Below are 12,307 nucleotides of genomic sequence, written 5' to 3'. Positions count from 1 at the left end.
GTAATAAACGATTTCCACAATGAAAGTTAGAGCTTTTAACTTTTTAAACCAAATCATTAAAGAAATAATCCAGGATCGGTCAGCAAAATATTCAATAACTAATGAAGATTTTGGTCCTTTTCATGTAAGGTCGATTGGTTATGGGACGAAAGTGCTGATCTTTTAACTAATTAATAATAATTTTGGAGCTCTCCACTTAAGCCCAATTGGTTATACCAAAATGGAAATCCAAATTTTTTAGCATAAACAATTTCTTCTATTATTATTCTATGAACAAAAAATCACATTTATCACGAAAAAAAAAACCCAAATAAAATCCCAAGTGTAAATCAAAAGGGGAAAAAGCATTCCAAGAACTAATTATAGAGAATAATGTCAACTAATTAAAGTAAAATCTTATTTTTTTTAATTCATAACATTATATATGCATTGTACTCGGGAATTAATATTTGGAATAACAATAAAAAAAAACTTCAATTAGAAATTGTAGCTTGCTTCCATCATTATTCGTTAGATTGTAATTAAGAATAACCATCATAGTTTATAGTTAAACCCAATCCAAGTATACAGATATATTACTCACAAAAAGAGGAGAAAAAAAAAGTTAATCTTACTTGCATATCATGAAGAAAAGAGTTTGCATCTAAAACAATTTTGGCATTGAAAGATATTTTCATAATAATAAACTTTAAAATCACATTCTCTTTCTAACCTGTCAAAAGTCCATGTAAGGGTATAGGATTCGCATTGTGTTATTGTGTGAATATTTTTCGAGAACAAAGGTAATTATTCTGGCAAAAAACTTTGAAGAAAATAGAAAAAGCAAAAGCCTTAAAATCATGTTAAATAGCCAAGATATAGTTTAAATGAAAGTGTTATTTCTATTGAATAAGATTAGGCAATTTAGTGATACAAATAATATCTTAACTTTTTTTTTTCCAATACTGTTTGTGATAGGTCACCATATCCAAATAAGGTCCATTTACAATAGAGAATATTGCTTTCAAGAAAAACAGTTAAACTCAAAGCATAAGTTTTCTTTCCGAAATATTTCACCAAAAGACAGATGAACAACAAACAAAGCCAAGACAACATGAACAATTCACCTTAACCTTAAAACTTGACTTCTTGATTTGTGCTTCAGCCATCATTGTCAAAATGCAAAAACAACGTACTTGCACTTTATAGATCTATTATTCTGCTCATACTTTGTTTTTAAACTATCACTTGATCAAATTTGTTGCCTTTCAAACTAGGCTAAAGATTTGGAATACTAATGGTGGTTGTCCTTTTTTTTTGGGAACCAAATAATGTTACATGCAGGAACTAAAATCTCGAACAAACCATTCGAGACACAATGAGAAAAATGTTCCTTGTACTTACTTAGACAGCTTTGTTGACTTGGATTATTTGTTTTCAGGTTTGATTTTTGTAGTTTTCTTTTCCATATATATATATTTTTCTTTTTGGTGGACAAATTTGTAAAATGTTAGTACTTATTTAGGTGATCAAGTGCAATTTTTTTTTTTTTTTTTGCGATTGATATTTCGATCAATGACAAGAGAGTATTAGAATTTGGGTCCATAATTAATTTAGACAAAGATGGCATTTCTAGGCAATTATTATTTCACCATAGATTTTTTTTTAAGTGGATTGAAATTATTCTTTTGTAGACATAATATATTTGTTGACATTCAACAGATGAGGCAACTGGTGAAGGCTGCTCCTACATTTTGATTAATTAAAAAAACAATGAGCCTATCACAAAAGTTTGATTTTATCCTCACTCCCCAAATCGTGCACACAATAAAATTTTGATCTTATCCCAAGTCCCCAAATTGCATTCAATTTAACTAAGTAAAATTAAACTTTTTTATAATAAAAAAAATGTGGGGCAAATATTTTATCCTATGTCCTCAAGCCACAGAATAGAAGAACTGATAACTTCTGCCATTGGTTTTTTTTTTTTTTTTTTTTTTTTTTTTGAGATAACATCGAACGAAAATGTTAAGCAATGGCCGGACCCATTAAATAACTTTGTTGACTTACATTAATCATTTTTCGGGTTTGGTTTACAAGAATCATTTAAATCATTTTCTAGCTAAATGGCCGGACCCATTGATAGTCCTATCTGCACATGGGATCCGTGCCATTTTTTAGTGGTAAGTAGTAACTCAGTGCGATTATCATATTTATGTCAAGTGTTTTATTTATTTAAATTGTCACGAACTCTTTAATTTTTTTAATAACTCAAATTGATTTGGTTTAATTCAAATTTCTCTATCCTCACGTGATAAGTGGGACTAAAACTGAAATTGGTACCATCTCAATGATCATACACTATTCCTCGAGGTTAGTTAAATAAATTTGTTGACTTACATTATTATTTTTTGGGTTTCAATTACAAGAATCATTTTAATCATTTTTTAACTAAATGGTTGGTATCCATTGATAGTCCTATCTGTGTCCTGAAAACACGTAATGAGCACACAAATTAAAAAATAATAGTAATGAGCCTATATTGACAAAAAATAAATAAATAATGGGCCAATCATAAAATTTTGGTTTTATCCTAACTCACGAATTTGCATCCAATACAAAATTTTGATTTTATCTCAAATTTTTATCTTTGTTTTTTAAAACAACTTTCTTGCACTTCAGATGTCTACTATTGGTCTAAGACTTTGCTTTTGCAGTTTTGAAATATGAATAAGTGATTTGCTTCTAACTAAGGCTAAACGCCTGGCCAGTAATGGAGATTTTATTTAAAAATCTCTAACACAGCAGAGATGACTTCGACTTCACTTACAAGATGCAAAACATAATACGTGTGTTTGGATGGGAGTGATTTGAGAAAAAACAATTTATTTGCATCGTAGGCACAAATTCCAATACACCATTTTACCTTCCCATCACATCACATACATTACATCTCTTATCAACCTGTTTGGCACCTGAGAACTAAAATAAAATGTTACGTGATGAAACTGAAATGTTAAACAAATGATTTGACGCGCAATGATCGGATACTGATCCTCGTGGTTGTTTAACTAACTTTGTTGACTTGCTTTATTATTTGTCAGGTCTGGATAACAAGAATCGTTTAAAAAAGGGTAAATTATATTTTACCCCCCGTGATTTATCCTTTTTTACATAATCTCCTATGATTTCAAAAGCTATACATAACTACTCATGGTTTGAATTAAAGTGTCAAAGTAACGGAAATAGTCACTCGTAACGGAACTTATAAAAATGTCGAAATTACCCTTATAAATACATGACACATTAATCCCGTATGATTTTTATATTTTACCATATAATCCCCTTATAGTTTAATATTTTACCATATAACCCTCTTATAATTTTTAAAATATACACATAACCCCCCTTGGTTAATACATAAATTTCAACTTTACATAAGGGTAATTTTGACATTTTAGTTGACGCTGTTATGAATGATCATTCCCGTTACTTTGACACTTTAATCCAAACCATAAGAGGGTTATGTACAGTTTTTGAAACCATAGAGGGTTATGTAAAAAAAGGCTAAACTACAGGGGGTAAAATATAATTTGCCCTTTAAAAAATTACTTGAATAGCTGCACTTTTTCACTTTGTTTTGTGATCGCACTTGTGAAATATTAGTACTTGTTAAGGTGATCAACTGTAAATTTCTTTCATTCATATCAGATTGAAGGAGAAGAGAGTGTAATGCATATGTTTCTGATTACATAGAAGGACTAGAGTTCCATCTATTGGTTTTGATTAAACATGGAGGTCTACGCAATAATTCTATATTGTTTCACAATAGAGTCAGCTAGTTTTCGAGATTCACTAGATTGACATAAATCATTGGATGAGTTCACCTAAAAAAAGTGATAAAAAAACACGATATATACAAATGATAGATACAAACATGAATCTCTTAAAATCAAGATGGCAGATCATGATTTAGTTTGTATCTGTTATATAAGTCATCTATAGTTTAGTGTAGAGTCTTCTAACATTTTTTTTTGTTCATATTATCCTTTTTTGAGATTCAACTGATCGAAAGAGAGTATTCTCATGCATGAGCAATCGAGTCAACTGGTGAAGCCTACTTGTACATGAATAATCTACTTGTACATGAAGCCTACTTGGTTATTTGGTTGTATATATATACCTTATATCCATTTTGTACAAAATATTTGATACATTCCGAACTCTAATAAAAAAAAATCTAATTTTCCCCATATTTGTTCTTGCTTGTTCTCGTGTGTTCTTCCGTTCCGCTGCATCTGTTTTAACACAAGCGTGGTGATAAACTGCGTAAGATCCCAGACTACCCAGTCATCTAAATTTCTCAATCGATCATATACACTTATCTGTAAATATAGATGTAAATGGAAACCCTTTGTTCTCTTTGTGCTTATTTTTACTTCAATTTTTTTTTGGCAGATTTTAAATACAGTCGAATTTTTTATGGGGTGGTCCAAGCCAAGGTACCTTGTGGCCCGCCCATTGCTGGAACCCGAAAAGAAAACAAGACGGGAGACGTTTATTATACTCTTAGCAAGCCAGGTAGTTTCATTTTCCAGTCCGTGAGACTCGCAGCCTGTAAATACGGGATGTATGCCTCAGTCAAGGTTCGTCCTTGAGGACAAGAGAAACAAGAGCAGAAACATTACATATGATTGATCGAGTACAATGTTTTGGAAGTTGGATATGTGAGATATTAAATGTGAGATATTAAAGTTAATATGATCATTTTTGCTTAGTACTTTGCCCATATAGCCCTCCATTAATATATACTAGTTTCAGTGTTGTATTTATTAATTACTATTAAAAGAACAATTGTTTAATGGAGTAGTATATTTTGTTGATAACGATACACATTAAATATCAACACAATAGTAAATTGATAAACTAACTACCTTTTTGAAAAGGAAATAAGCATATAATTTGGAACAGATACAAAAAGAAAATGAGCCTATGGTATGGAGGGAATATATGTTTGAGTACTACAAAAAGAAATTCTTTAGCACATTATTCTCAAAATTACATATCATAGTAGAAAAGGAAAAGGAGGAAAAAGAAATCTAAATATAACACTCGAAAGATGAACAAGAAATAAAAATAAAAACGAAAAAGGATCATTTAACAATTTTCTAACAATGAGGGCCACATACATTTAATTAGTAGACATAAACAGCAATTAGTAGGTCAAGTGCAAGGGGATATTTGCTTGTTGACCCTAATTACAGTGGGACAATATGTAATTAAGCCTTAAGTGAACTCATTGCAAGGTAATGAACTTGAGGCATGTCATCCCAAGTTGTCTCCTCCCTTTTTCTTTTCCGGTTTCAGAACTTAAAACTAGACATAGAACTTTGCAACAGAAACAGAGTTCCCAACACCCAAGCAGACACAATATTACATTAAAGAACTTTTCTCCAGGTTTGGTTCGAGCCACCTCTCTGCCTTCTGAAGCTGGAATAGTTGCTTTCTTTCAATTTCAGGGTCCATGGCAGAAATTGAACGATTGGACAAACATTTTCTTGGAGATGTTGACGTACGATATAGTTAATCAAATTACTTGGATCTAGTAGCTTTGAGGTTATGTTCTCTTGCCAAACTCGCGTTTAGAGTAGGGCATGCGAAATCTTGGTGGATTAGAGTAGGGGGATCCGGATCATATCAATATGCTTACAGTTTCCTTGCTGTTCCTAAAAACTTTTGTGATCAATGTGTACAGTGCCACTAATCATTTGCAAATGGAGAAGTGAATTCAACATATCTCAGCACTATCTTTCTTGCTTTACAGGCAATAACGGAAGTTAAACGAGTTTTATGTTCTCTAGAAGTGGTTTGTTGATATTTGAGTACAAAGTTCCTTGTTGCAATTCACACGGTAATTGTCTATGGAATAAGGACTTTATTGAATATTGCTAAGCAACTAAGTACATTCCAAATAAAGGGCACAACAACAAACAATTAAATCAAGATCCAAGAAAAAATTAAAAGCAGTATGGTGCATGGAGCACAAGCCCTTCAATTTCCTTCAGACGCGATCATGTACATCTCTTTATTTTTGCCTTAAAATTGCTTGATTGAAGCCAAAAAGAAACTGATAATCCAGTTGGTGAAATCACTGGGATTACACGTCCAACTGATCATCTCTACTTCTGAGCATAAGCAGTAAAAAAACACACTATTTCTAGGTGCTTCAAATGCTTGTACAGATAACCTGAAAACAAAAAAAAAAAAAAAAAAAAAAAAAAAAAACAGATCAGTTCTCCTCTTACCCTTTTTTGTGATACAAAAGAGTCAAGACGTGAGAGTATGTAGAACAGCATACTTGATAAGAAGAATATAACTATTGTAAAGAAAAATGGGGTGAACAAAGAACCAAGAGATTAGAAGAGTTGGAAAAGGAGTTACGCATATATATTAGTTATGCCTCAAACAGAAAGAGTAGTATTCAAAACAAGGTTCTGGTTTGCTAGAACAGATGGAAAAACAATATATATACGGGTGTGCCACAAGCATCAATATCATTCAACCTAGACCATTGGATATGCATAACAGGCTTTCTGCTAAATTTAGAACCTTCACCCATCAACAAACTGACTAAATTTAAGCATAATAGCAGTAAATTAAAAAAACCAACCATTCTGTTAAAGTTCAGTGAACTAGTGCTGACATCTTTAAGGAAGTACTGGAGTACAGTAATATAAGAGCTAATCCACTTTGCTCGCTAGACACAGCAGAAATCGATGCAAGTTTCAAAATGAATGAGAAATTGCGAAACTTGATCCATTTTCCAAAGGTGAAATAGTACGAGAACAACTAAAGTATTCAAGTTAGTGCTTAAACTGTACACAAGAAGCAAGTAAAATGTGAATTTTTAGTGAACTATGTGATCCTGTTTTGCTCATGCATAGGTCCACAACAACGTGATTCATTCATGCAGAACGGACTTTGGGAAAGAAGGCACTGAGAAAAGATAAAATGATAGAATTCTAGACGACATGAATTCAAACTTTTCATTTTTAAATTTCTGACAGGGAGCTGTTTCATTTTCTAGTGCAGAGTTAAGGAAGGGTTCTTACCAAACGCAAGGACAGACATAGTATTTATACAAGAATTATTCAGCCCTTCAGTGTTCTAGCCTGCATAATTATGAGAACAAAGTAAGAGATCAGTGTGCCAAAATAAGAATTACTTAGAGATACTTGTACACAAGTTAAGCTACAGAGGTAGGAATAGCTTACTTTTTTTGATTTATATAGATTCTCTCGATATTAGAGATCTTGTAGAACTCGGAATCTGTCGTGCTTCTTCTTGTACATCTTTCCCCCAACAGTGGGCAGTCATCAATTGTGAGATCAACCAAGTGCGTTAGGCACTGCATTACTTCCTTGGGGGGCAACTGTTGCAGTTTTTGGCAATTAAAGAACCCAATATACACAAGAGATCGAAAATATCTGAACCAATCGGGCAAAGCTTCTACCCCAAATCCAAGTATATAGAGTTCTTTCATAGCTGTAAGATGCTGAAGCTGGTAAGGTAAAGAGTTCCAGTGAAGCCATCCACACAACTCCACATAATAAAGGGACTGTAGTTGTTCTAGACCATGGAGACTAGCTTGAAATGCATCAAACTCTACTCCGTCTGAAAATGGGCCGTACCATAACTCCCTTAATTTAGTGAGACATCCAAGCCCCTTTGGCAAACTAGTTAGTCTAGGACACCTATATATACCTAAGATCGTGAGGCATCCCAATTGCTGCAATTCTTCCACCGGGAAGGAGATGAGGTTGGCACATTGAGAGACTTCCAAGTATTCTAGATTCTTGCAGTGGCATAATATCTTACTTTGAACAACGGTCAATCCATCACAGTGTAAAATATTCAAGCTTCTCAGAGATGTGAAGGCTTCTACTTCTTCATGTATGCTAGGAAGTGATGTGAGATTAGGACACTGAGATATCATTAGATTCTCTAGAGACTGAAGAGAGTATAGGCTTTCTGGCAGCATGGTCAACTTCTCACAGTTGATGATCTCCAACTTTCTGAGACATGGGCTACAACAAGACAAGTTTTCAGCAATATGCTCTAAACTGTGACAAGAGCTGATAGTCAAAGATGTTAGACTTCGATTATTGTACAACATCTGGTGGGGAATAGAAGTGAGCTCATGCACAAGTCTGATCTCAACATCTTTTAGAGTTGTGAGCATATTTCTGCAAATCCGTCCCAATGGTAAGCCACTTTCAATGTTTGACATACTTAATTGCTTGAGACGTGGAAAATGGCTTGGAGCAGAATTTAACTGGGGGCAACGGTTAATGGTCAGCTCCTTGAGATTTGGAAATACTGCAACTTGGAAATCTGCTGCGGTTACAGTTGACATGACTCTGGCTTCCATCCATTCCAGCAGGTTGGGCATGTCTTCTATGGTGAGACTTTTCAGTGCTGGATACAATGTTCTTCCATGATAATCATTGCCACTACTATTAGATTCACTGTGATTATTAGTAAAATAGAATGAAGGCCCAATGTGTGTTACACTATCAAATCCATTCAATTCAAGATATTGGAGATTTGGCAGTTGTCCCAGTGATGGAATTTCTCTGCATCTTTTGCAGCCTAAGAATTTTATTTGGACAACATTATCAAATCCTAGTGAAGCTATTCTCCTAACCCAAGGTGGAAATTCATCCATGAAGTCCTTGACTGTAAGGATTTTCAAATTTGGGTGAGGCTGTAGGCCTTCCAAGACATCTCCCCCAATATTGTTGTCAAAATCCCAATCATAGTTCCACTTCCACAGAAATTCCAACTCACGTATATTTCTCTTTCCAGATAGGTCTGCCCTCTCAGCTTCCTCCTTGCTGTTAACATGTTCGAGATTACGTATCTCTAGCTTACCCCCAAGGTTCTTTAAACTTCCCAGCTCTTCAATTCCCCGACCCATCTCTGGACTCACATTAAAGAACTCTAATGTGCGAAGACTAGTTAGCTTTCCTATTTGAAGGGGCATCTTAACTTTTTCATCCTTGTAATAATGAAGATGCCTCAAGCTAATCAAATTCCTGATTTTGTTAGGAAGCCTCTTAAGAGAATCGCACCCAGTGGTCCTTAAGGTTTGCAAATTGTAGAGCTTGCAAACGGAATCTGGCAAAGTCTTTACTTTGGTATGTGATACATCAACTAACCTCAGATGTAACAGAACGCCAATTGAGATTGGCAGTGCTTCAATCACTGCGCCATCTAGATTTAGAACGTGCAGGCTTCTGAAAACCTGAAACGTTTTGTCATATGCCATATCTTTCAAGAACAAGGTACGCACATATTTTGCTTTCTCCTCAATGGTCTTTGATCTTTCTACCTTGCATGAATTTAGTGCAAGGTGATGAACTTGAGGTATATCATCCAAAGCCGTCTTGTCCATTCTTTTGGTTTCTGAACTCGAGGCCTTACATAGAACTTCATGTACCAGGTCATGCATCTTACAACATGTTACATTGTCGTAAACATCCTTCTTCACATCCTGAAATAAAGAACTCTTCAACAATAAGTTAAAGAACTTATTCCCCATCTCCTCCATGTCAGTTCCCTTGTTGGGTTCAAGATACCCTTCTGCCATCCATAGCTGCACTACTTGTTCTCTTTCAATTTCAGAGCCCTTGGCAAAAATTGAACAGTAGGCAAAACATTTTTTCAAAGACGTGGAGGGTAGTTGATTAAAACTCAAACCTAGTAGTTGCGAAGTCATGTTTTCTTCAAAAACTACATTAGAAAAGCTTTCTTGAATGGAATGCCATTCCTCTACTCCCTTACCACGCAAAATACCCCCAACTAAGCTTGCTGCAAATGGTAAACCTTGACATTTCTGTGCTACCTTCTTTCCTATAGTTTCCATTTCTTTTGAAGGCACAACTCCATTAGCACATGCTTTGTATCTCAAGATGGACCAGCAATCGTCATCTGACAATTTTTCCAAGGCAAGGCAAGGATGTGACGTTACAAGTGATGCTACTTGTTGGCTTCGCGTTGTCACGATGATCCAGTTTCCACTCATTGGGTTGATTCCTATCAAAGATGCTATGAAGTCGTCCCACAATGACGGGGACTCATTCCATACATCATCAAGGACAAGCAAGTATCTTTTCACTTGCAATTCTCTTTTTACCATTTTTATCAAAGCATCTCTGCTTTGTACCTCATTTTTTTTTTCTGTTAATGACTCTAAAATCAGACACAAAATTCTTGAAACATCAAAATTTTCCCCCACAAATACCCATATTCTACTATCAAAATGACTTTCAATTATGCTATCATTGTAAATTAACCGAGCCAATGTTGTCTTTCCAATGCCGGCCATCCCCACGATGGCGTATGTGGAAGGTACTTCATTGGTTGGCCTGGTCACCACCCTCACCACTTCTAGTGCTTCATTTTGCCTTGCTCTAACGTTTGCATCACTTATGGAGTCAGTCTCTAATCTACTTGAAGGAACTCTAGATACTGAAGGAGAGGTGTGTGCACTACCTAGCCTGTTGAGGCCAAATTGATTTGCCTCATCATTTATCAGATTCAAGTTCAAGTTGATGTTTTTGACTTTTCGAGCCATTTTGAAACGAAATATGATGGGATTTGACAATGAGAAGAAGTAGCGTACCGTTCCCTTTAGTTGATTTCGTACCTCGATCCGACGTCGAAGATTCTCATAGTTGAGTTCATCCAACACAGTATCAGCATCATAAGCTATTTCTTCTAACTTCTTCAGCCAATGTTTTGTTGCTTCTTTTTCGGGTGGCTGTCTCTCAGAATCAAGTAAGAGAGATTGTATTATGGGGATTGATCTTCCCAACCTTTGCAGGTCGTCGTTGAAGCCTGACAATAAGCTGATGTTTTCATTAGCAACTGAAGCTAACTTGTGAATTATGAAATCCACAGATGCACTCAGCAAAACCTCCGCCATTGTTATCTTTGGCTGGCTTATCTAAGAGAGAAAGAGGGAGTGGATAATGGTTTTACAAGTTAATTGGTGGCTGATATGCTTGTTTATTTGTTAAAGATTACAACCAACTCCTTAAATAGAGCTAGGAAGGTTACTATTACTGTCATTTTTCTTGTAAAACTTCTTCCTTGCAGGGAAGTTGATGCCAGCCACTCAAATGTCTTGCTGTCTCGGTTGAACAGGAACCAAAAGAATATGGACTTATTCTTCTTGCAGAAGAATACTTCAATAATCTTAAAAGTTACGTTCGCTGAACGAGAATTAATTCCTATTGGTTTCTGTTAGTTACTTGAGGATCACAGAAGCTTAATCCAAATTACTCAATAGCCATTGGACTAAGCCTTTAAACCCATTTCCTTCCCTTCCTCAAATCAATGTGGGATCCTCAAAGCGTTAGTGGCTCATACGGAGTCTAGAAGTGGCCCCACCCGACGTGACATTTAGGCCAGCAAAAACTAGACGGGGCCATTTTTAGGACTTTGCGTCCTTGCAAACGTGGGACTGATACTGGGTTATGCTCGGACTTTAGAGGTGGTTCGTACGGGCTCTAGAAGTGGCCCCTGTCCGATGTGATACTTAAACCCGCACAGCATTTAATTTCTTACACTTTTTTGTGTAGTCAGAATCATAACCCGCTGACCCAGACTTATCCCACGCAAAAGCCACACGAGACCAATTGTCACGATCTGAGTTCAATGGTTAGTCCAAGTAATTTTTTGACCAAAATCCACTTACCCAAAATACTTAATCCAAATTGTAAGCCTTTAAACCCATTTCGTTCCCTTCCTCAAACCGATGTGGGATCCGTCATCAAACAATATTTTTTGTTGTTGAGGAATATTTTTGGTCTATAGGATGACTGAACAAGGATTTCATTACTACGTATACGTGCCTACATGCTACATCTGATTGAAATGGAGGTCATTAGTAGCATAGGTTGCAGGAACTATTGCAGAAAATAATAAAAGCCAGCAGAGCTTATATAGACAGAGCACTGGGATTCTACAGATCAATGACTTGGTATAAATGACATAGCCCATAGAAGTATGCTGCTGCAATGCCTGAGCTCTATAGCATGTTATATATTATAGCACAGAACTTGCAGCACCTAAAACTAGCTGTACAAGGGGGACTCATTTGTACTTTGTCGTATGCAGTATGAATCATTATACTGATAAAGATCACCATGCATACATCTAATTTACACACAGAAATGGTGTAATGAACATGTTTTTTCAATGACAGTATGGTGATACCCTACACTTCAGAATATTGTACCAACAAGCTTTTCTTTTTCAG

The 12,307-nt window shown here is 35.3% G+C and overlaps 1 protein-coding gene across 1 annotated transcript; it reads right to left on the bottom strand.

Moving 5' to 3' along the window:
* Window positions 1–5,894: 5,894 nt before the first annotated feature.
* LOC113734678 (putative disease resistance protein RGA3) lies at window positions 5,895–11,185 on the bottom strand. Its single transcript, XM_027261315.2, has 3 exons — window positions 7,254–11,185; window positions 7,092–7,151; window positions 5,895–6,226 (listed from the first exon to the last, which is right to left on the bottom strand). The coding sequence occupies exons 1-2, from the start codon at window positions 10,967–10,969 to the stop codon at window positions 7,139–7,141; spliced, it is 3,729 nt and encodes a 1,242-aa protein (XP_027117116.1). The 5' UTR covers window positions 10,970–11,185; the 3' UTR covers window positions 5,895–6,226; window positions 7,092–7,138.
* Between the last annotated feature and the right edge of the window lie 1,122 nt (window positions 11,186–12,307).

This window comes from Coffea arabica, chromosome 3c, assembly GCF_036785885.1.
Source record: "Coffea arabica cultivar ET-39 chromosome 3c, Coffea Arabica ET-39 HiFi, whole genome shotgun sequence".
NCBI lineage: Eukaryota > Viridiplantae > Streptophyta > Magnoliopsida > Gentianales > Rubiaceae > Coffea > Coffea arabica.
The sequence above is the reverse complement of the archived record's forward strand: the minus strand, read 5'-3'. Positions and strand labels throughout refer to the sequence as shown.

Coding starts and splice junctions, on each gene's coding strand:
- LOC113734678 (XM_027261315.2), bottom strand. CDS start 10,969: ATGGCGGAGGTTTTGCTGAGTGCATCTGTGGATTTCATAATTCACAAG.